General features: G+C 46.6%; 1 protein-coding gene across 1 annotated transcript; it reads right to left on the bottom strand.

The window, feature by feature from the left end:
• Window positions 1–14,514: 14,514 nt before the first annotated feature.
• HIF1AN (hypoxia inducible factor 1 subunit alpha inhibitor) lies at window positions 14,515–24,325 on the bottom strand. Its single transcript, XM_066323937.1, has 8 exons — window positions 23,813–24,325; window positions 22,627–22,877; window positions 21,231–21,379; window positions 19,398–19,543; window positions 18,838–18,944; window positions 18,365–18,428; window positions 18,025–18,135; window positions 14,515–16,883 (listed from the first exon to the last, which is right to left on the bottom strand). The coding sequence occupies exons 1-8, from the start codon at window positions 24,044–24,046 to the stop codon at window positions 16,839–16,841; spliced, it is 1,107 nt and encodes a 368-aa protein (XP_066180034.1). The 5' UTR covers window positions 24,047–24,325; the 3' UTR covers window positions 14,515–16,838.
• Between the last annotated feature and the right edge of the window lie 373 nt (window positions 24,326–24,698).

The raw sequence follows: 24,698 nt of genomic DNA, 5'->3' as shown, positions 1-24,698 counted from the left end.
TAGGTGCACTGAAAATGGCATTCAGTCTTCTCTGGGCCATGAGAAATACAGGTGATGCTTGGTGAGCATTGTGAGAGCCATGTACAGCCCTGGCATGCAGATGCACAGAAAACCACCAAACCAGATTACCTTCCAATGTGTTCCCCGGGACAGACCTCCTCTGCAAAGGGGGTGATGGCCAAGCGTAGGACAGACCCAGAAGTGCTCCAGCTGACACCAGGGCAAGGACACAGCCGTGTAATGCTGTGCGTTTCTAGATCCACCCCCTTGGCATCTGCCTGGGGCACAGCTCCAGCCCCATTCCCGAAGTCTCAGCCCCTGGACAAGCCTGGGGCGAGCCCTGGTTCCAAGAGGGGACAGAGATGGGTCCTTCCTTCCCATGGTAGGCAGTGTGCCTGACCTCTTCCGCAGCATATTCTGAGCGTCCCAGGCAGCAGTCCCGAACACCCCTGCCTGCGAAGAGCCCCGACTGGGGGTCCCTTTTGTCACCAGCCCGCGGCCACCTCGGGCTGAGCCCGCTTCTCCCGCAGTGTTCTGCTGCCCTCGTGGGTCCGGAGCGCTCACTGCAGCCCCGCACCCGCAGCGGCCCCGCGGCTCCCTCCCCGCACCTTCCCTGCAGAGAGCCAATGCACAGGTTGTTCCCTTCCCTGCCGGGAGGAAAAGCAAGGCGAAAAAGGCAGGCAGATCCCCGTTTTGGGCCTGAACCGAGGGAAGTGGGGCGGGGAGCACTGAGAGAGGCCCCAGCACCCAGTCCCAACCCTGCTGGTGGTGTAAAAAAGGGTGCAGAACAAGAACCCCCCTGCACGGGAAATAGTAACCAGAGAATTTAGAGCATCACCTCTTCAGAAGGGGTATCACGTGTCATCTGTCCCTCCAGTTTTCCTGTGGACAAGCAGACATCACAGCAGAGGCCAGTGTGTCCACAGGCTGCTGGGGCTGTTCCACAGCTGTGTGTACAGTGAGGTACTGGAAGCTTCTTCCAAGCTGAGGTGAGGTACACTCCAGTTGTATTTCCAGTGAAGAGATAGAAAAGTAGCCAGTGGGGCAAAGAAACAAAGCAATGCAAGCCATGGAAAACAGGTCTTGATTTGATTTATCTGCTACAGAATCTGATTAAACAGGGGAGAATTTTTCTTTTGTTTTATAATAGTGGGAGAGGGAGGCAGGAAGTAAGGAAAATGGGAGCAACCAAAATTAGAGTTCACATACACAAGATCTCCTGGCAATGTGACTAGAGTACACACAGACCTCAGCAGGTTTGGTTTGTGTTGGTATATGACAACATATGTGGCACAATGAAAATATGACTTGCACCATATGCTTGTACTTGTACAGCATCTAGCACAGCAGACAGCATCCTTTACTAACGCCAGTGTTCAGGTGTAGGCACCTGGTCCCACGTACATCCCCAGAAACTCTGGGTATGCTCAAGAAGAGGCAAGTCCAACCCAGGTCTAGCGGACTAGGTTTCAAACTGAGGCCAAAACTAGATTCAGATTCACGCCTGGGGTATCTGACACGAGGGCTCTGTGCCCTGTGAGGGGAGAAGATTTTCACGGGAAAGATGCTCCTAAGGTATCTCAGTTCAGAGTCAGGTTTCTGACCCTCCTGATAGCTCAACCTGAGCCCCTGCAGCGGCTGTGGCCCCTCCGCAGGCCGAGAGCATCCCCGCTGGCCGGCCGGCGCGGCGGTCCCCGCGGCAGCCCCGGGAGCGCCGCACGGAGCGCGGGCTCCACGCCGTGGCCGTGCCGGGGCAGCGCACGGGAGCTCCGGGCACTGCCCGCCCTCCCCGGCGCTCAGCGGCGGCTGCGCCCACGCTTAGCCCACCGCGTGTCACTGCACATACCCCTAGAGCTGCCCGTTCCCATCCCTGCCGTCGCCTCTTTCCTACAAGGGAAAGGATTGGTTTTGTCTGTCTGCCTTCTTTTTAGCCGGGCTTTTTCATTGCTCTCCCCCTCCACTTACCTCAGACACCTTCGTCAACACCATTGTCCCCGAATTTGATCACAGTCCAGACACTGAAACACCCGGCACCTTTGGGTCTGAGCTCTCCTCTTTCGGACGCACAGGCTGGCTCTCTATTTGGTCACTAATCGATTATTTGTCTGCCTTAAAGCACTTGGAAAGCACTGCCACTGTCAGATCCCGGGGCTTTCGTTTTCCACCACAGCCACCTCCTTTCACTGTAGCCCTCATACAGAGCCATGGCACGGGAATTTGCCCACCCACCCCTGCTTTTTTGTCGTCCCAGTGTAAATGTGCATTTGCAGATACATCGAGCATCAGGTAGATACACTTTGTCCGGTGCCTGGAAATGGCTGGGCAGTGTTTGTCTGGTTGTGCCTTGGGTGCAAGACCAGTATTTGACAGAACCTTTCCAGGGCAACATCTAATAAACCAGCAAAAACAATCCAGTCTTTTGAATGCAGGAGGCAATCCCAACATCAGCAGGCATCCGCATCAGCTCTGTCCTGCTGCTGGGGAAGGAGTGAGAGAGTCTGATGGCTGTACAGCAGCTGCCAGAGGTGACAGCAATGCCTCAGCCACTGCACCAAGAGAGAGCTCATCACAGCTGCTCCTGAGGAGCAGAGTCCTCCCTTGCTGACCTGGAGAGTCACTTTGGGAGAGGCAGGTTGTCACCATAGTATCAGAGACTGCAGGTACGGAAAAGGCAGCAATGGCCCTGATGGAAAATTCTCCTGCAGGACAGGCCAGGCCAACCAGCAAGGCCTGGCTGCTGTTCACAAGGGCAGCTGCAGCCCACATAAACCAAAGATCAGCAGAGCAGCTGGAGCAGCACTCAGAGGTCAAAGGCAGCTTGAGTATCGGGGCCCAGGGGAGTATGACCCTTTCCATACAAGCTTCAGATGCTCACAGAGAAAGAAATGAACCTACAGTAAACACGGACAAATTTCAGTCAAAAGTGGGATTCAGTGATGGGTTTTATAAGAAGTGATAGGAGCCTTTCACCTCTGGAGCAGATTCTTCAGAGCAGCAGTAGATTTTCTATCCCAATGCCTTCAAACCCTGACAGAAGGCCCTTTGGGAAAGAGGGGTTTAGACAAAAGAAACAAGGAGAATTCCCTCAGTTACCCACCAGCTTACACCAAGTGACTGAACAGCTGCTTTTTGACTTAAAATCTCTCCCTGGCTGTGCTTGAGCTGCACAGCTCTTTCAGGTGTGACAGGCAGACCTGCCTCAAGTACCATAGCCTCCATGTGGGTGGGGACAATGGGATAAGTGACTCAGGTGGTTTCATAATCTGTCATAGCAATAGCCAGCACATGAACTCTATCAATCCTACCATCTCTGGTTTGCCTATTGAATATCAAATCACCTGCTACAACAAGCAAATAAAGTTTGGTGAGGAGCATTTCTCTGTTCTTGACCTGCATAAAGGGCACCACCATCAGTTGCCTGTCTCAGAGAAGTGTTTGAGTCACAGGAGCAGTGGAGGTGGCTGTACCTGCTCAAATAGAGAAGTCTTCTGGTTCAGCAGCTAATTACAAAGTCTCTCACACAATTGCTTATGGACTTTCTCCCCTCCTGGGGTCACAAGACAGAAGGCAGATCCATGTGTCATCCTTCAAAGGACCTTCACCAGGGTGACAGCAACTGTACTGTAATCCCTGGGCACAGAAGCAGCTGCCAATGCAGGCAGGACCTTCAGGGCCAGGGCAGATACCAGTTGTCCACTGGGAATCATAAGAACCCTCCCTCTCTTAATATTCCTCAGAAGCACCTCCTGCATGTCAGCAGCTCAGCAAAGGCTCTCCCAACTAAGCCCACATTTCCCCAGCAATTCCCTGGGGAAACTGGTACACATCAGCTCACAAATGCAGGGTCCTGCCTCAGCCTGCAGTTCATTTGCTCATGCTGAAGAGCAAGTCAATGACTGAAAGCTCACCTAGAAGCCCCTCTGATGCCAGAGACCTCTATCTAGGCCAAGGCAAACACACCATAATAAATATTTCCAGGAAAATCCAGCCATCACACATTTACTTCCATCTGCACTTGAATCCCCTCAACCCTAGACCACAGGGTTCCTCTGTTCCCTTCATCCAGATTCATGCCTGATCTGACCCCAGCTCTAGGGCAGGATGAATGAAATTACCTCTGATGCATGTGAAATCCAGGGAACTTGAACAAAACACAAACCAGAATGGGGAGGTTTGAGTAGTTCACAGGTCCTGAGGATGAGTTTTCATCTAGCACCACGCATAAAAGGTTCACAAGAAGACTTGTAGATGGGCAGAGAAGAGGACAAAGAGTAGCAGGGAGTAATGACACCACTGTACCCAGAAAGGGAAAGCCTTACTGTTCTTAATCCTGCCCTTCCTCGTGGAAATTGGGCATTACATCTCCACCCAAAACCCAGCAGACATGATCCTCTCTCTCAGCCGGCAGGAGAGTTGCTGTTCTCAGCAGAAAGCTGAGGTAGGTAGGTAGGTGGGTGGGTGGGTAGATAAGTAGGTAGATAGGTGAAGATTTTGTTGCTCTGGACATCACAGGTACATGTCTAGGAGACCTTTGCCTCCAGATCTATGTGCAGACTAATGACATCAAGCTGGCAAAGGACAGGGATTAGTAACCTCTTCTTTCATCTGAGGGATGGAGACAAACTCACTGGGTTTAGTGCTGCAGGAGCATGGAAATACCCAGACGAAAAAGGAAGCTGGCAACAAGCTACAGTTCATAGTAAAGCAGAGGAGAACAGGCAGGGAGCTAGTTCAAGTAAATGCAGAGCCTTTGAAAAGGGACAAATCTTGAGAAGAATTTCACATTCAAAACTGACCACAGTAGAGAGCTTTGTGAGTTTTCTGGACAATCCTTAGAGGGCTGGCTTAATCTGATTGTTGTGAAGACAGGGGAATTCTGTAGGTAAATGTATCTGTACTCAGTAGTGTTAGACATGCCTTACCAGCTTCATTTCCTAGTTGTACAGCTTCCCTGTGGTACTTATGTATCAGACAGAGCAATGGTTATAGACGTAAACACAGCAACTGCCTAAACCAGCAGGTGACACAAGGCAAGAAATATAAGCTTTCTTTCTAATATACCACATTTAAAGAGGTAAGATTAAAAGCAAGAAATTCTTAAATGGATAAAAACATATACTGAAAATAAACCTTATTTAATAACAATTCATTAAAAGCTTCTCACGGTAATATTTTCACCAGTTTTATTCAGAGTGGAATATGCAAGTGAGGCAGGTATGTTGTCTTATCGAAATCCAACCCTAGGTAGTCTGCTAGATGAAGCCAAGGACACCATCACATGCCTGCCTGTAATATCACCAAAGTTACACTTTGTTAATGATCCAGGTACTTGGGTCTCTATTTCCAGGATCAAGTACAAGAAAAGGCATGTTCTCATGGTTGTATATGAACCAGTCTGAAAAGTAAAGATCCCATGCAGAGAGCTGAAGAGAACCTACTGCTCCTACTTGCGTCAGCTTTGGGCCCCACTGTATTCCTTGAATTCCTGGAAAGCAGCCACTTATGGCCAAGAAACACTGATTTTGTTTATTTTTACTTCACTTGGGCAGATCTTACTCACAGGTTAGTTTGAGAACATTTCTCCCCAGAGAGGATGGGAATCAGCCAGGCTTTGCTGGGCCAAACTGCCAGTATCCTTTGTTTTCCTAGTTGGTGCCCTCTTTACTCCTTCAGAAGCTGTTCTCCCATTAAGTATTGTGCGATTTTGTCTCACAGATCCAAGACCTCAGGGCAGTTAGTTGAGCCACCAAGGTTATATTCCTCCTAGTGTTCAAGTTATTTTCCTGTGTCCTTTGGGAAAAGTACAGCCAGGTGACACTGGCAAGGTGTTTTCCACTCCCTAAGTAGTGGAAAGTCACAGGTAAGTTTTTTCCTGTCAGAAAGAGGGGAGTCAGCATATGGCAAGAGAAGAAAAATACCTTTCTGGTACTCTTGTCACTCAGGAAAAATAATTTTCACGTGTTGGCATGTTCTTTGTAAGTGGTGGGATAAAAGCAAGAGGTTTGGAGACAGATGCCTTGCTCAGGCAGTTTTAGATGTGCAAGATCCAAGTGCAGTTCCAGTAGAGGACAGAGCTCCTTGGCAAGGTGCAAAATAGTTGCCCTGAGGAAGGATTTGGACTGCTGTGTTTTCTGCAGTAGTTGGAAAGGTGCTATCCTGGGCAGCATAAGCAGATGGTGCCCGAAGGCACAGGGGATGGAACAAGACCCGGCTCTCCCTTTCTGGGAGGCCGAGGCAGGCACTGACCTGCAGTGCCTTCACAGCCCCCGACCTGAGCCAGGCCTGATCCACCTTGCCCATCAGTTCTGCCTCATTGACCACACACAACCTCTTCCAAATGCTGCTGTAAACAGCAGGCTCTTGGAGGGGGCTGGAAGGTGGCATTGGTAAGGTTCATGAGCCACCTCCTGGCTCTCTCCTCTCCAAGCACAGCCACATTGCCATGTGGAGGAAACCTTTGGCAGCTGTCTTGTGCTGGGAGACAGGGCTTGTTGAGCTTGGCTGAGTAATCCCAACCACTCCTGTCACTGCAGCTGCATGCATCCTTGTTCTCCCAACCTAAGGATCACTGCCTCGCTGAATCACCCCATTAAATTGCTAATATCTTATTGTTCTTTAAGATTTCGAAACTTGCTGCGAAACGTTTACAGATAATTTTTTTTTGCCTGCAGTCACTGTGCCTAATGCCCAGTCATTGAGTGCCATATGTGTTTATATGCACTGCAATTTTCCACTTGATTACATTTTACCACAAACACTTTCATCCACTCCGCAAAGACAGCAGCAACACATCCATAATGTTCAGAGCAGCCCAGACAGACAGAGCTCAGACACAAATGTCTCCACTGGATGGGCACTGCAAAATGTGAGATTCTTAAAATCAACTGACCCAGTCTCCAATTCTGAAGTCTCCAAGGGCACAAACACCTCAGTCACCTAACAGAATGTGCAAAGTTAAGTTCATCCTCCAGCTTTCCCATTAAGCACCAGGTGCTGCTTGTAAGTTTGGGACAGCTACACAACATGGACATGCTTGCCAATAACCAAGGATATCTCAGATTTTCCAGGAGACAGGGGATGACACAGGCTGCTACAAGGTTGATTAGCACCTGAACCTGAAAAAAATCCATTGGGACAGCAATGGTGCAGCATGCAGCATAGGCAAGTTCTGAAATTAGATCCTGAATCCCGAAAGATGAAGGCAAGTTCTCATTCAGACTTCAACTAACTGGACATAGTTGAGCTTGTCCATTGTGGGGGATTTTAGCTCCTGAAGGCTACATCTTCCCATTTGCAATTAGGCAAGTCACCTTGTCACCTCAAATAGCACAAAGCATCCTGGCCAGAAGGTCAGCCCCTACCTGGGGACAGGGGGTCCCCTTAACTCCACCTGGCTTGGGGCCACAGCAGTGCTGGTGCAACCAGGTCACAGTCTTCCAGGAGAGGAGAAGCAGTATAATCTACACAGCAACAACACTGGCATCCCCATGTGAGCTCGTTCTTTTCACCAGTTCAGCACAGCACAGAGCAGAGAATGCCGGCTCAGCTGCAGCAGTGAGCCAAACCTCAATGCTATGCTGATGTTGCAATGCTGCTTTTGCTTCAACAGTCTTTGCCCTGTGATGTCCCATCCTCTCCACTGCCTGGTGTGGACACACACTGTGGGGAAGTGGCAGACATCTGCCATGTAATGATCAACAGCTCTCAATCCATTACCATCCACCTGAGCCTGCATTTCTGGCCGGCTCTGCTGGCAGACATAAGGCTAGTTTGGTGAGGAAGCTCTTCATAACCCTGGAAAGCAAAGAAAGTAGCCTACAACATCCACAGAAGATTTTACATAGATAAATAGAATAACCTGGTACTTCCCTTACATCCTGGGTTATCTGGAATAACCTCTGCTTTCAGATCTATGTGCACACTGTTTCTTGTGTTATGTCCAAGAAGGGAATGTTACTACCTCTTACTGGATGCAAACTGTCTAGGGACCGGCCATTTTCTGCTGCTAATGAACATCTTCCATCCTTGACCAAACTCATGGGAGCAAACATAACCACCCTACACTGGAGAAGAGGCACTAAACCTGTTAGTGGTCACTAGTCAGGCAGCCCAAAGCCAGTGTTCCTTACCCTGGACCCATGAGCACAAGTCTGCAGAAAACGAGGCAAATGAGTGAGCCTAGCTGCCAAGAAGGACCACCACTGTTCTGCCAAGCATTTACAGCCTCTCTTTCAACAACACTGATTAGCACCACCAGCACAAAATCAATATTTACTTCAGAGAAATGCTGGTTGAGAGAAACCCAACAGTGACCTTGGCAGAGGCCACTCCCAAGACATGGGGCAGCACGTCTGTCAGAGGGAGCACACACTGCCTGCTGAAAAGTGCCTGTTAAACTCCTCTTTTGTTCGAGACTTCTACCCTCCAGACATCTGATGCAGTCAGCCCTCAAGGGGCAAAGGTGTTTATTCCAGATGAGTTCATTGCCCTCCTTTGGGACTCAGGATGTATCAGTTTTTAGGTCTGTCCCTAAAACGTAACCTTTCTGAGGAGAAAACAAACAAGAGGGGTAGGAGTGAGAGTGTGTTTTTTTTTCCTTGGCTGCTTCACTGAGCCCATTCAGCCTGCTGCTAAAACTCCCATGCCTTTCATGTAAGGCAAGAACTCAAGCTCATATGGCAAATAGTAAGAAGGTGTGAGCTTCCTAGACTCACTTGGGAGCTATCACCTGCCTGGCTGCTCCTCACAGAGGAGAAGCTGCAGTGAGCTTTGGGGTTTGGCCCTGCGTTTCTGCCTCCATCCATGCCACACTGCAAGATGTGGGCAACTTCAAAGCAGAGCTCATTCTATCCACCACGCTCCTTGGTCTAATAAAAAATTGGAACAGTCTCATGCTAGGGCCTTTTATCTGCTCTTTTCTAGGCTCAACTCAAGGGCTTATTCACTTCTTTAATGCATGAGACTAGAGAGGATCCCTTGAGTGATTATTCAGTCTCCTGCCTTACAATACTTGACCACCTTGTCCCAGATGTTTACATCACATTCCATCTGACTTCTAGGGCATCACCTACAACTTCTTTTTCTCCTTCACAATCTCTTCTACATCTGTAAATGTTAGTTACAATCCATCACCCTGCACAAAGGCTCCCTAGATATCCCCAGAGCCCCTAATAAGAATGGTTATTATTACCTGTCATTCCCATTGTGGAGGATATCAGCTTTCATGCATAAGAGGGAAAAGAATAATTCTGAAAATACAGCATCCCTTGGTTCCAAGCTGATAGGACAGGGGGTACTGTAAAGCTTGATAATAGCAGATGATAAAATCTTTTTGGGAATATCATGCACCTCAGGTACCCTATTTTCATCCTAGTTAGGTAACAGGGCATTTGCAAGAGCAGGTACTGTGGCCCAAAAGCTTCTCAGGCTGCAAGTGAATGGAAGGCATCCTCGTGACATGACAAGTCTAGGTGAACCGTCACAGAGACTCAGGAGCAACTTCCTTCCTGCACATGACAAAAGGGAGTTTCCCAGGAAGACTTCTACATCCATCTGCTAAATCATCCCCATTCTTTTTCCCTTGATGATCTCAGCCTGCTCTTCTTTCTCCTCTGACAGCTTTTCTCTCCAGCCCCTCTGTTGGAGGTTGATACTTTACTGAGAAGCCAAATTTCTTCTCAACTGCCTTTGCTGAAACCAAGATTTGAACGGGAGCCTCAGGAGAGGGAGGAAGCAAAGTATGACACATTCAAGCTATAGTGAAATGACATATTCATCATGGCTCATGGGGGCCCACATGGCACCCCAACTCGATGCTGCTCCACTGCCCATTTCCCAGCTGACTCTGCTGGAGTTTTCCCCCTGCTCCCCTCCCCATGTTTCTGACAGTGTCACTCCAAGCGAAGTGGCTGATCTGATTGGCGAGAGAACGTGAGGGGTGTCAGAGAAGGTGCTCACAGACATTTCTTGGCTGCCTCAAGGAAATAAAGGCCATCGCTGAGCCTGTCAAAATGATTAATCGCTTACAGGGAATGAGGGGGAGGAGGGAGAGGGAGGGAAAAGAACAGGAGGAAGGAGAAGAGAAAGACAGATGGGATGGGGAGAGCTACAAACAAATAGCAAAAGCAGGAGACACAGGATTGCCTCTGTGCTGGCGAGGAATTGGAAGCAAGAGAGACCCCAGGCTGTGCTTGGAGTGAGCTGGTGGCAGATGAATGGCTCCTTCACAGCCCCCAATTCCACTTGGAGATTCCTTCCTCAGGTGTGCACCACTCCCAAACACAGGCTCAAAGAGCACTAAGGCCTGTTCCACCAGAGCCAGTGTCAGACCTGACAGCCCAAGTAACATGGCCCTGTGACACCTCAGTTCTACAAATCTCTGCAGTTTCCATAAGGTGACAGACCAGAAGCTTATTACCTCAAATGCCAAGCAAGGCCTTGCCTCCAGCTCCACAGCCTGTAGTGGCTGGCATTTGACCCAAATACCCACCAGCACCAGTAATTCTTTGCTGCCAGAAGGATTTTAACCCAATGAAACACAGATGGTTGGGAGCAGCTTCTGAATGTCAGAGGTCCTGGCAGGGGAACTTGCAGCAGAATCAGCCCATTGCCTGTAGTACTAATCTCTTCCACAGAAACTACCCTCTTGGATGCTATTATAACCCCATGTGCCCTCTCTGTGGGCATGGGGACTGTCCTTTTATAGAAGCAAACTATTTGACCTCACCCCTTTAGCTGCTTTCAGCTCAGCTCGAGCCCTCACACAGCTCACTGCATGAGGCCAGCAGTGCTTAAGCAGCTCAAGGGGCACAGAGCTTGGAGCAGATCTTGTAACACAGATTACCTACACACAGGAGAGCCTCCCTTCCTGGCTTCCCAAGAGGTTAAGTCACATCCAAAGGTCTTCCCCATCAAGGCATTCAACAGCAAATCCTGACTATTCAGGAAAAAAAAAAAAAAAAAAAAAAAAAAAAAAAAAAAAAAAAAAAAAAAAAAAAAACATCACAGCTGACACTGAGACAAAAGTCACACTTGTGCTCCTGCCATCCAGTACAGTGACATTTCCTACAGCAAGGGCAATGCTCTGCCACGTCAAAGTCTGGGATTGCTCAGGGTTTACTGCAAGTTTGTGAAGTGAATTCTGACCCCACTACCTACTACACCACAACCTACCTTCCCCCTTTACAAAGAGCATGAGGTCCACTCCTCCAAATGTAAATAAGCATTTAAAATGTTGCTGTGAATGAGAAGCAGCTTTCCACTTGTGTTCAAGAGGGAATAAAAGTCACTACCTGATGTATCTCCCCATCCTAAGCAATGTGACTAGTGATTCTCCTAACTTCTGTCATGATGAGCTCTGGATGAAAAGCCCATTAGATCCTGTCCTGAGATCTGTTTTCTCTTTCATTTGAGTTCCTGTGGTGAACACTAGCCACGGGAAGAGGCTGAAAATCCAAGCTGCTGTCATTTGTCTGAGCTCAGAGCCAGCTGGGAATGAGACAACATGGCTTCAGCTCTCCCCTTTGTATTTCCAGTCACAGAAAGAGTAATCACCCTGATGGAGACCTTCACCTCAAGTAAATCTCCCAGCTTTGCAAAGACAGGAACTGTCACTGAAATCAATGGATCCAGTAAGCTTAAGTCTTCAGATGAACCAACCAACATTGTACGTCCCACGAATGGTCTGTCATGCCCCCTCCCAGGTTAGAGCTGTAGATTTAATCAGAGGCAATGCCTTTTCATGCAAACTATACCAAAATGTTTAACTTGACAAGACCGTGGATGACAGCTGTAGGGCAAACAGGTAACATAGATTTCATATGTACGATAATTTGATGAAGCTCACAAAACAAAATGCACAGTGGATTGTGTATGACTGGATGATGAGGTAAGACAGCAAATGACAGACACAGAGAAGTCACCACTGCCTTCTTTTCTTTACCTGTCATGCAGTCCATCAGGTTCTTCCTTGCTCTTGTAGAAAATGACATTATCAGGGAAAGAGCCTGAAACTGCTTTCATGTTGCCTACTCTAAGCTTTCTGCATGCCAGTCAAGGCCCCTGCCTGCTCTCTTCCACACCACAAACTGCGTGCAAGGTGTGGAGAAAGGAGACAGAAAATTTAAGATGTTGTTTCTGTGTTTTTTGCTGTCAGTTTGTGGCCAGGCACCAAGATGGAAGCACAAGGTGTCAGTGGGGGGAGGACTGGTCTCCCAGATATGCTCTCTCCCTTACTAAGTAGGTATCTGAGAATCACTTAACAGGACTGGAAGGACTTTGCTATGCTGCCTTCCTCCCCAAGCCAGACATAACAGCTCTTTGGTGCTCTGTACCTAGGCAGAGATGGGTCTGTGGAGCAACAGGGGCACTTAGTTATGCATCTTGTGGACTTCACTGTGGCTCTAGTGGCTGCCTCCATTGTTTGTGGGATATTCTCCCCCCCTTCCCTCCTTCTAACAAAGATTCTGATTAATGATCGCTCATTCCTAATTGTCAAATTTCTTTTCCTTCATCCTGTGTCTAATCACCAGTGACAGAAGCCATTACGCAAATGAGAGCAGACGACTTCCCACAACTGTTCTCGTTGGTAAAAGCCTTGTAATTTAAAGCTCTGATTTGTAGAGGAAAGCTGCGTTTCCCCAAGGCGTCCGGGCATCTGTTCCACTTACACTCCCAGAGCCTCCACTTCCGCTCCCTCCCCCCACAATTAGTCCTCTGCTTGCAACAAATATTTGACTTTTCGAGGCAGTAATTAGAACTTACTTTGCATGTGTTTGTCACAGTAACACCATCTTTTCCTTTCCTTCTAGCAGCACCTAGAAGGAATGCAGAGAAGTGCCCAGGGAAGATGGTGGCTTCAGGGCTTCCAAGAACATTGATGGGAGAAGTGCTTTCTGTTCCGAAACAGGAACAGAAGATGAAGACCAGAACCAAGAGTGCAAGGACGCTTTTCACACACATGAGGCTGAAACACATTTCTCTAAGTGTAAAAACATATGAGCAAAGGCAGTACCTCTGCTGCAGTTGCTGCTCTGCTTCCAGGGCTGAGACTGTGCATTAATGAAGGCCTGCCAGGAGACTGCTGAGACCCTGAGAGCACTGCTCCCATCCTCGGGCTTTAAAGCACAGTTGGCTGTGTTCAAGGTCAGCTTGGTCATTGATAAGAGCCATTGCAAACAAAAGAAGTCTTGGCCCAGGCCTACCCCTCTCTCAAGAGCTGTTTTGATGCCAGCTGAGTCAGACTGCCCCTGCACTGCAGCTGTGTCTGATACTTCCTCAATCCAGGCCTGATCCCCAACTCTTGGCTTCATTTGGCCTTGGACTTCATTTATGACTCCAAATTTCCCTAAGCTGGGCATGACCACCCTGATCAACAAGGCGGTGAGCAAGCTGATCAGTCCAAAAACCCATGCACTTCTCTTTACACAGGGAAGATCCTGCAGCTATGATTTACAAGGATTAAGACTTCTCCTCAGAAGAATCCCACTTTTTAAGGAACAGGGAAATAACAAAAAAAAGAGAAGAAAGGTATTAAGCAACCTAAGTTAATAAAACAAGAAAAAGACTGAAAGTAGAAGTGAAAAATCTGGGCCTCTGACTTAGTTTTCAAATGACACAGCACATCCCTCAGTTTCCTCCGCTCTTTGCACAACCTAAACATTTCTGAGCTTTGTGATGACACCGGTACATTATCCAAGAGGCAAGTGCAGAGCAGAAAGGATAAGATACAGCAGATCACAAAGTTCAGTGAACAGAAGCAAGGGTGTTCAGAGATGATGATCCCAGCAGGCACAGCAAGGAAGGGTGAGCACCCACAGTCAGACTTCCTGCACTTGGCTTTCCTACTCCCTTCACATTCACCCTGTCCCCCAAGGGTGTGAGGAGAGAATGCCATTCGGGGTAGCCCAGGCTGAGGCATCTCTCTCTCCCACCATGCCAACATACCTCACCTACTATACAACTCCTCCCTATTTTACTACATCTTAGCCATTTGTTCAGAATTAGTCAGCATTTCACCAATGGTTCGATTTCAAGATTGCTGTAGAGTTAATATTACCATAAAGTAACTTGTGTGTACTAGGTAGAGAGGACTCCACCTCCCAAGGCTGCTAACACACAGCACAGGTACACACAGGAAGCTTCCCTCCAAAACCTCTGTGACAGTTGATTGAGTTCATTAGCCTTGGTTCATTTGGTGTAGTTTGCTCCATCACCCAGTCAGTGACCAGAGCATGGTGACACCATTCAAGTCAGCAGGGAGGGGAATTTTTCCCTTCCCACCAACACTTCTTGTTGACACCACTTTATTCCCAGCTTTCCTTTCAGGCTTATGGAAGTAGTACAGAGAAAGCTGTGAAGACACATAATAATGCAGTTGCTGTTTTGAAGGCAGTTCTGGAGACCAACAGCCTTCACCAGAGAAGAACACAAGTGGAGTTATCAGACTGAAAGACAGCTTTATACACACATGTCCTTATAGAGCTCTTCTGCACTCACAAAATAAAAGCCACACCATTCTGTTGTTCAACATTGGTTGTATTTAAGAACTACACTTCAGAAGGTACCATGTGTTTGTCACACCCCACCCCCTGCACACACACCCCTAGCAGAGAACACACAGCTTCCCAATACCATGGCAAGGGGCATTGAAAGCACAAGGTGAAAAGGGAAGGGGGGGAGTCAGTCCATCAGTGCATTGTAAATGAGCTTTCACAAAGTCAAGTGCAGCAAAATCTGTTCAGACACTTTAAAAGTTAGACCTTTGGCAAATAAAAGAAAAAAAAAGGATCCTAGAAGTCCTCTAAGTACCATTCTCTCTCCACATGGGATATGATCTCCCACCCTGAGCTTCAAGAGTTGATGGTGTCTAACAAGCAGTACTGAAGACTACCATGTGCTGAATAAATAGCACAGAAATGGGATTTAATTTGGGCATCCTTCCATAAAGGGCACGTGCCCAAGATTCCTGGGAAGGCCTTGCTTTTGGCCAGTCAGAAGCTTCTTCCCCCAGCTGTCCAAAGGCTGTGCATTGATAAGCATCCAGCTGAGTGACTTTCGTCTGGATCTAACCATAGCTCTGGAGAGTCTGCCACATGGCAGTCAGACTACTCAGTGACACATATTTCTTGAACAAGGACCCTGTAGCTGCCAATTAAACTTCATTTATTCTGACCAGTAATGCAGCCAGAAAACTTGCCTCAGGACCTCCTGTTTGAGAAGCCTTTCACTTTTGTGAAAGACAAGCCCACTACAAGTGGTGCATGAGCTGTCCCAGCAAAAGATGGGACCTGAGACCAAAGATGGAGCACTTACCAAGTAGCATGTTACACTTTTATCAGAACCCACATCAGACCAAGCCCAGCACAACAGGAAAAACACTGGGAAGTCTCAACAAAACAAATTCTACACTTTCTGGGATAAGATACGTGGGCTATAAAAAGCTTTTCCCACCTCTACCTCTTGGGACCCATTACAACCGCATCAAAAATACAGGACCTTTGCACTACTACCCAAACCAGAGGCAGCAGTGCTGCACACCTCAGGGAATAAAAAGCCAGCTTCCACCTAAGGCTTCTGCATCGAAGAGGAGGAAAGCAAAGTTATTTTTCAGAGTGATTACTGAGGACTCAAACAAAGGTTGTCACTTCCCAGTCTGCCATGTCAAGTCCCAGAACACAAAAAGGATCAAGATAAACTTAATCACATTTAAACAAAAAGCCCTGAACTCTTTCACATGACTGTACAAGGAAGAGAACCACACACTGGCATGGATTTAACTGATAGACAGGAGCCACACAAAATCACACAAACGCGCACCTCTGCGCAGCCACACACGCTTGAGTTCTTGCAGTTTCAGTAAAAAGGGCACTTTCCTGCGTTAGTCTGAGGAGCCAGCACCCCTGGCTGGGGAGAAGTGAGGCTCTGTACCTATCTGACACTGCGTTTTAACAGCAGAGCTCAGCATCCCTTGGAAATTTAATTTAAAAATGTGGCATAATCATTCAAGACTTGGAGAGTGCCCTGGCATTTATGCATCTCCCTTCATAATGCTACATCCCCTTTTAACTATACTGCAGCTTCAGAAGAGCAGGAGAGAAGCCTTCACTCCCTAGAAAAAGCTGTCAGAAAGGAGATTTATCTAGATTCATACAAGACAGGTGTTATTTGGAGAGCATAGGATTTGGTGCTCACACACTAGATAAATTCATTCTGATCCCTACCCTGTACTACATCCAAAGCATACATGTCTTAGGTTGAAGTAACTGAATCATTTGTCCAGTTGTTCAACACACACAGGCCATCTCACATGTTCCTTTCCATTAATACAAAAAGGTGCCAGAGTTGAACAGGGACAGGTCCTCTAACAACAGAGGACTGTGAAACCTAACATTTCCCAGCTTATATCCACTACTGGCACCAACACACAAACACAGCCAGGAGGCCCAAACCCCATGAGGCTGAGGAAAAAATATTGCTCCTGGTTATCCTCCAAGCTCTTCTTCATATGCCTGAAAATCCTGAAGTAACACGTCCAAGTGCCACAAGCCATGCTCCTTGTTGTGGCAAACAGGGCAGAGGGAAGAAAATAAACAAGTTAGTGAGCATGAATCCAGCTTCCAATAAGTGCAGACTCTTTCTTGGGAGGTTCAGTTAGATGAGAGTGGAGGATGAATAGGGTACTAATGGTTTTGCAGTTCCAATAGCCCCTTTAATGTAGTGGGGCCAGGATAGGCCAGGAAACCCATCAGTCTGTTAAGTGCTGCGTGCAATACTAGCGCTCAGTATCTTCCATTGCTCGTGAACAAAGCAGCTCCAACATCAGCCAGGGGCACCAGGCATTAGTCATACCGGCCCTTAATCATCATATTCAACAAGGGACCCACCTGTTCAAAGCAAAAACAGGTCATTAGCCAGGACAGTTACACAGAAATGGCAGTACAGAGTCTGCTGCCTCTGCCTCACAGAGCCCAAGATATACCTAAGCACTTCCATAGTATTTTCTAGAAGAACACTCGGGCACCCACAAACATATTCTTAAAATACCCTACCAAAACTGCAGGATTCTCTGTCAACACCTGACTTCAGGTGACACCACAACATTCCATCCAGAGTAGAAACATGCTTGAAACATTTTCACTCCCCACCCAACATTTGTGATTTCTAAGTAGATGCTATTAAAGGGAGTCAATAGTCACCATGGGCTGTTTTTCAGGGCAGAGGAGGATCATTCTCACTCATTGAATCCTCTCTGGTCCCTGGTGTCAGTAAGAAGAGGGGCTACAACTGATGATTTTGCTAAGTTTTTTTTTTTTTTTTAGTCAAGACCACTCCCACATCTCAGCACTGCCTGACTATGCAGGAAGTTCAGAATGCTATGGCAGTAAAATAATCTCAGGGGAAAGGTTAAAGAGGAGTTTCTGTACAGTGGTAAGGATTACAGACGTGAAAACATTTCTATCCTTGACCTGCATTTCCCCTTTCAGATGATGAGATATTCAAAGGCATACTCTTAGTGCCTCAGTCTTTTCAGACTTAGTACCTCAGGGGTTTTTTTTTATATTCCAGATGGTTAAGATTGCAAGGAATTCAAAGATGAACAAGACACATTAAAGATGAAGCAATCTCCTTAAGATAGGAGATTTCTGTTATCTAAGAGACTTAGATTCAACACGTGAAAAAAGGTTTCATTTTTTTGCAACTAAGGGGTATAATTGCTGCACAGAAGGCTAAGGAGTGTTTGGGAGCAACACTTTCCTGGAAATGCCCAAAGTCGAAGTACATTTTTTCCCACATACAAGAACAACTACATCACTGTTTGTAGTGGTCTTTTCCAGAATTATAATTTTAAAGAGCTTGCCTTTTTGTAAGCAAATGACCTTCTGAAGACTGCAGCAAGAACCAGCAAAAGAGCAATCCTGCTTTCTGCCACTCTCACTGTGGCATCTAGAGAGCCAAGCAGCTGTCATCTCAAGTTTTGCATTACGCCTTAACAATTTCAACAGCAGTGATGGTTCTTTTCCATACCTCTTGTGGATTTCCTAAGGCTTCTCCTAACATCTTCTCAATATTCCTCATTATTGCCACTTTCTGATGAGCCTTTAATGGATACTCAATTCTCTTTGGGGTTGGGGCACCCTGAAATATCAAAAAGAGCTCATTTGCATGCTTCCTGTATTGGCAGCTTATTCCACCTTCCCCCAGTCACCCAGTTCTTCACACACACAACTCTGAAGAGGAATAAGTAGCTTCCAGAAGCAAAGGACTTGGTGCCAACAAAGTTCTCATATTGACAGTGTGTGCCAATACATCTCTACCTGAAAAAAATCCTGTGGGATAGAGCTATCCAAGCTGCACTTGTACTCACCTTGTACCAGAAGTTCACAGTGATGGTAATCCCCCCATTCAGGAGAGACTCAATGTGGTGCCACCTGCATGGAAATCACATAAAAAAGAAAAAAAAAAAAAAGAAAAGAAACTATTGCTGTAGCTTATAGTGAAATACCTTGGATGATGAGTTCAGACAGCACTAGACAAGCCTTGCCCTATACCTCCTGCATCAAGACCTCAAACCTTTTGGAAAGCTTTCCTTATTTAAATATAGATCCTTTTCTCACACATGTTAGTGAGTACATGTACAATTAATGTAGAGTCAGGGAGAATTACTATTCCCATCCAACAGACAGGAATTAGAAGCATACTGGCCCAAGATATCGCAGAAAATATCACAGCTGTTGGAGAAGTAAAAACTAAATACTCTTAAGAGCCAACCCAACAGTAAGTAGAAAACATTTTAAACCACTGGTTTTTATCACAGTGGGGTCCCACCATCGTTCTTACCAGTACATAGGGATGTACAGCACGTCCCCAGGACCCACCACCGTCTCATAGCCAACGACATTCCGGAAGTTCGGAAACTTCTCATAGTCAGGATTGTCAAAGTCCACCTAATAGAAGAAAATATTAAGAAACTCAGAACTTCCTGCAATGACAGTTCTCATTATTGGCTCTTGGTGTCAAATCATCCTGGTCTTCCCTACACGGCTTTTACATTCCCATTTGTATCTTCATTGTGAGGTCCTGCAGTATCCTCCAATTTGTCTGTCAGCAAATCTGTGTTTGACCAAGGGATCAATGAAACAGAACAGAGAAGGTAGCAACTCCAACCCCATTGTGCTATCAGTAAAAAAGGTTTTTATGGCCCTAGCACTTGCAAGTCAGGACCAGCCACAAACAGCAAACTACCAATGCATTCCCCACTTAACAAATCTGAACAGAGGTTTTGCAAAAGATCGAGCAAGGGTTTTGCAGCTTTAGCTCCAGTGCAGCTTCCTCCCCCCTTGCATCTTAACAAACGCCTATTTTCAGCATGGAGCAGAGAACAGATCTGCTACTCTCACCTGGCTCTGTCTGTCACACGGATGGTGCACAGGATAAGGGTAGAGGCATTCAAACTGATCAGGAGGAAACAGGATACACCTCTTGTAACCCTTAATCTGAGCAAAGAAGTTCTGTTGCTCGTCATAATGAGCTGGTGTCACATTCCCTACAGAGAGAAAAGATAATTAAGACACTTTCATGTACAGGTATGAAAAAGAAGCAAGTGATATTCCTTGCTAAAGACAGAAAATATACTCTCACATATTCAGAAACTAAACAAGGAAAATGGAAACAGAAATGTTACAAACTGAGCACTCTATCAGTCAGCCTTTACTGAGCAGTTGCTACTCCACTTAATTTCCATTCCAAATCCATACTCAGCAACTTATGCTCTACAGGATTAGGATTTCCAGCTTGTTTCTATGAACAGCAGATGCTGAATGCTGATGGGAAGCTTTTTCATAAAACATTTTGTTTAAATGACAAGTTGTGGAACAGACTGTCAAAGATTATCAGTCTAGAGAAAAAGAGTTCCATAGTCAGATTTGAAAAAAAGTCCTAGAACTTTTGTAAGAAAACAAGTAAACAATCTCTGTCACTGGAGCTCCCAATAGCACCCACTGACGTCTGACTAACCGTGCTCGACTGTTGCCACTAGATCTAAATTTAATCAAATCTTTAAATACAGTGGGGTGTTTTGTACCCCTCACAACTGTTTTTCAGGGTGTTTGCCAATTCAGATATTACTCTCTTGGCCTGCAAGAATTAAGGTAACAGTTAACCCCATAACTTAATTAAATAGATCATACGATCATGTGCTGCTCTAAAGATACTCCTTTTTCTAGCACATACTGGTTCAAGACAATTCCTTGATTCTTGTGCATAACCTGTTAATAGGATTTTAGTGATTATATGGCCTGTAAGGAAGTGTTGGTCCACTGATTTTATATTATGTTCTCTCAGCTAGTAAAACAAGTGCTAAAGACAAACTACAGTAGGTTGAGTATGACTTAGTGCAAAGGAGGAAAAAAACATCAAAGTTGTGTAATTGAACAACTATAATTGGATATGTTGGCCACATTGATTATAGGTCCTCCCTATAATTTCACAGATCTGTGTGCATTTCTTGCCCAGTTATTGAGATTACTTTCTAAAAGAATGTTCTCCTTGTCAACAGCCTAGTGGTACCTCTGTCTTTTAACGCACCTGCCTCCAAGTCAGGCTCCACATGCATTTGGAATTCTACTCTATCCAGATACTTTTAAAATTTACCCTTCTTCAAGTTTCCCAATGTCCTCTAGCCTTTCAAGAAAAAAATAGATCCAGTCTTAATCAAAAGAGAACTCCTCCTCACTAGCTCAAATAAGAAAAAAAGGCTTCACAAAATAATCAGATTTCCTCCTGGGCAAACACTGGACATACTCAGAAAAGCCCAGAAGTCTAACACTGTTCAACTTGCAAACCTGTCTGCTTTTTGAATCTGCAGGCTCTGAGCTTTTTAAATCTACAGTGCCTGAAGCATGCAAACAGAAAAGAGATCCCAGGGTGTGATAAGTAGTTACTAGAAATACAGTGCCACCAGAATCACACAGAGCCTTTGCATGAGCACACTGCATTTAGGCATTCACAGTATATCCCTGGCAAAATAGACTATTCCTTTTTTGGTTTCTTCTTTATAACCCACCTTAAGGTGTGACAACAGTCTCCTCCCAACACAAAGCTTTAAACTACCTCCTCTGAAGGAATACACAGAAATGAGGGGAAAATCCATTTGAAAGACCTTCTGGAACTGAAATACAGAACTGCTGATGGAATCTTCTCCTTTTCTCCTCCAACCTGAGGAAGCTATTTACCTTCCATGCCAATAAGAAGCAAGTTAGAAGTCAGTTGACCCCAGCCACGCTTCCCTTGCTGCTTGTTAATCCAGTTCCAGTTGAAGCCAAGGAAATCCACCACAATCTTCCTTCCAACTGTGTCATTCAGTGTTTGCTGTAGATATAGCCTGAATTGTCCAAGAGAGAAAGCAGAAATCAAGTACTAAGCTTTGTCATGAACACAGACATACTCTGCTTCTTCAGAAAGATTTCAAAACAGAGAAATATTTCCTAGAGGTTCTGTTCTATCACTACACAGCTTCAACACCTGTGGAAGGAAGCAGTTTCAAAAAGTCCGCAAACTCTGCTGTAAGGTTTCTCAGTACAGAAGAGAACAGATCTTGGTTCAACTTGAACAATTACAAGAGAAAAACATAAGTTAAAGGAACAACAACCTTCTTACAGGGTAGGAGGAGAAACTCTAAACAGACTAGCCACTATCAAGTATCAAATATGCTAATGTCCAATCTCTAGATGAATGCCACCCCTCTAATTCACCTGCAATACAAGTTACCTCTTCTGGCAGAACTACATTAGGGAAAAGTGGGGCTCAGGAGAGCCTGCACAATTCAGTACCAAGTTACTTAAAGCCATGTTTACATTTAGACACAGAGGATCAGAGGAATCAAGCATCTGTACCAACAATCACAGTATTACAGACTGCTGTCTACAATGCTAGAAGAAAATGCATTTTTAAGAGCAAGGATTGCATTCTCTCTTGGAAAAAACACACCCAAGGCTGAGAAAGAAGAGAAATGCACAGATGACAAGTGGGCATGGGTACAGTGCTCCTTCCAATTAAGACTCAATTAAGCATCAGTAAATCTTTTTAGAGGACGCTGACTGAAAACACTAAGTGTTTAAGTACAGCTGCTGAAAGTTATATTCCATGCCCACTTGAAGCTCCTCCCAGCTCTGTTAATGGTCCAGGTCACCACCACCAGCACACAGGACATGCACAACCTGGCCTTGTACTTCCCAAAGAGGGTTAGCTCCAGCTGCCTTGGGATTCTGAGGGAAAGCCTGAATGCCACAGCCTGTACCTTTTCATCAGACAACAAGCTTATCTACCAATACCACAGTCTGCCGAAAAAAAGTGAAGCTTAATTCTTTCTCTATACAAACCCTGCCTCACACAGAGGAGGAAAAATTAAATAAGTTCCCATAGGCAGTTTGTTTGGTATGACTTTTCTAATAAGGTAACAAGGCTGCTGTCAACTAGAAGCCCTGCAGGAAAAGCAGGATTATTAAAAAGAAACAAACAAAAAGTCCAAAAAGTTCAAGACGTTAATCATCAACACCCACTGAAGAGAAATCTAGCTCCTACTGTGGTCTGAAGAAACAGAGAAACCTCCACATGCCACATATCACTTACCTCTCAGCACTCCCTTTTTGTTGTATTTCTTTGAGTCTGTCCACAAACTCGGCAAACTTCATTTCTTCCCTACTTGACTTGGGTTTGAAGTTCTTAAAATTGGCCATTTTCTTCTCATCATAGTACAAAAACTTGTGTGTGCTGGCACTATACACTGAGAAGTCCCCATTGCCAATGTTTTCCTGGAGGTAGTCCAGGTCCCATTTCAGAGCAGGATAAACCAGATTCGTATCTGTCAGCACCACTGGCTCCTGGAGAGAAACGGGAAGTTTATTGATTCAAAGACCTCTTGAACTTAAGAACAAACACATTCATTACTGCACCCACAAAAAGTCCCTTTCAAAGTGGGGAATTGGAGAAGGCATTTAAAGCAATCATATATCTTGTTCTGGGGAGAAAACCAAGCAAGACATGATATGAAATTTTAAGAAAGTGGTGGCCTGGGGTTACAGTAAGATCCTGGTAGCAGTGGGACAGACTGCACTATCTACTTAGCCAATCTCTATCAGCGAGGTTAGACAAACACCAGCTGGCAACACTTCTGGGCCTGCTTGGTCCTGCCACGTAGCCAGGAAACACACTAGATTCTGGCTGGACACTTCTAGCGTCAGCTGTGAAGGTGTAAATGGCAGCAAAAAGATCCCTCTGAATCCAGAAACAGAACTCCTCTCTTCTCAGAGGACTGCAAATAACCAGCCATCAAAAAACTGACCATCTCTTCCACAGCAAAAAAGGAACCATTACAGAAGAAAGACAACGGACATTGTCTATCTCCTCATCTACCAGTAGTAAGCAACCTAACCACGGCAGCGCTGTGTTGCCAACCTGTACATACACAATTTCCTTTCTTGGAGACTTTGCTTAAAAAAACCCAACTACCAAAATGAGACTGAGCTGGTAGACAGCAAATACAAGAGCCACCACTGCAAAGGAACCTTTACATCTGTGGTCCCTCGCACTTAAAAAACAAACAATAGGTACCCAGGGGTTTACACAACGTTCCTACAACTTCCATCCCGGCAACAAAGGGCTTAAAACAAACGTTTCCTGCGAATTTCACAACTCAACGCTGTAGCACAGAAGAAAAATGTCCACTATAGCAGAGAGGAGCGGGACAGCGGAGCCCGCGCGGTACCCCGGACGGGCAGGGCCGGGATGAAGTCACTGAGGCCGGGATCCCCCTCACCTCGTTCTCGATGAGCTCCTCGGCGCGGGGGTCGCTGTGGCTGAGCCGCGGGATGGGCCGCGTCTCGAAGGAGTAGCGGCGGAACTGGGAGTCGTTCCAGCCGGGGCCTGCTGCCACCGCCGGGCCCTCCCGGCAGCCTGCGGCCGCCGCCGAGGAGGAGCAGGAGGAAGAGGAGGACGAAGAAGAAGCCGAAGAAGAAGAAGAGGAGGAGGAGGAGGACGAGGCCGCCGCCATCGCCGCTTCCACCGAAGAACCCGTACCAAGCGAGCCGGAAGCGGAAGCTGCGCACCCATGGCAACGCCGGAAGCCGAGGGCGAAGGCGGAGGGCAGAGGACCATGGAGACGGAGGGAGGGAGAGAGCGGCGGCGGCTGCGGCAGCGCCCCCGCGGGCGGAGGCTGCAGAGAGCTCCTCTGCCCTTTGCCTGCTGTCCCTTTCCAGGGCTCTCGGGCACAGCAGGGGAAGACCCGCTGCAGGAAACTGAAAGGATGGTCTCCGCAGCCTCGTTGCCGGGCCCCGTGCCGCCCCGCGAGCCTTCAGCCGGCCGCCCCTTCCCCTTAAGGGCGGCGGAGCGGGCGCAGGCGCTGCCCCTCGGGCATTCCCATTGCCCTGATGGGAACAGCGCTGCCCGCTGCCTCAGTGTGCCTACGGGAAACGCACTGCCGAGCTCTGCGCCGGAAAACGAGAACGTTAATTAACACCTGCTACCCAAAAAAAAAAAAAAAAAAAAAAAAAAAAAAAAAAAAAAAAAAAAAAAGGTAGCACTGCGTGGTGCAACAAACACCCAGCCTGCGACGGCGACTACATCGTTTCAGCAGGGTCTCATGAACTGTGTGACCGAAGTGGAGCTGTTAAATTATTTTCTTATTGTATGTTTATTATGTGAGA

The sequence above is a fragment of the Sylvia atricapilla genome, chromosome 8 (genome assembly GCF_009819655.1).
Source record: "Sylvia atricapilla isolate bSylAtr1 chromosome 8, bSylAtr1.pri, whole genome shotgun sequence".
In the NCBI taxonomy this organism is placed as follows: domain Eukaryota; kingdom Metazoa; phylum Chordata; class Aves; order Passeriformes; family Sylviidae; genus Sylvia; species Sylvia atricapilla.
Note: the sequence above shows the minus strand (reverse complement) of the source record. Positions and strands in the feature narration are given on the sequence as shown.

Bases quoted from the DNA above. Each gene is read 5' to 3' on its own strand.
- HIF1AN (XM_066323937.1), bottom strand. From the start codon at position 24,046: ATGGCGGCGGCCTCGTCCTCCTCCTCCTCCTCTTCTTCTTCTTCGGCT. The intron at 21,380-22,626 runs GTAAGTGATATG...TGGACAATTCAG, and splicing joins CAAAAAGGGAGTGCTGAGAG to GCTATATCTACAGCAAACAC. The intron at 19,544-21,230 runs GTAAATAGCTTC...TTCTCTCTGTAG, and splicing joins GCTTCTTATTGGCATGGAAG to GGAATGTGACACCAGCTCAT.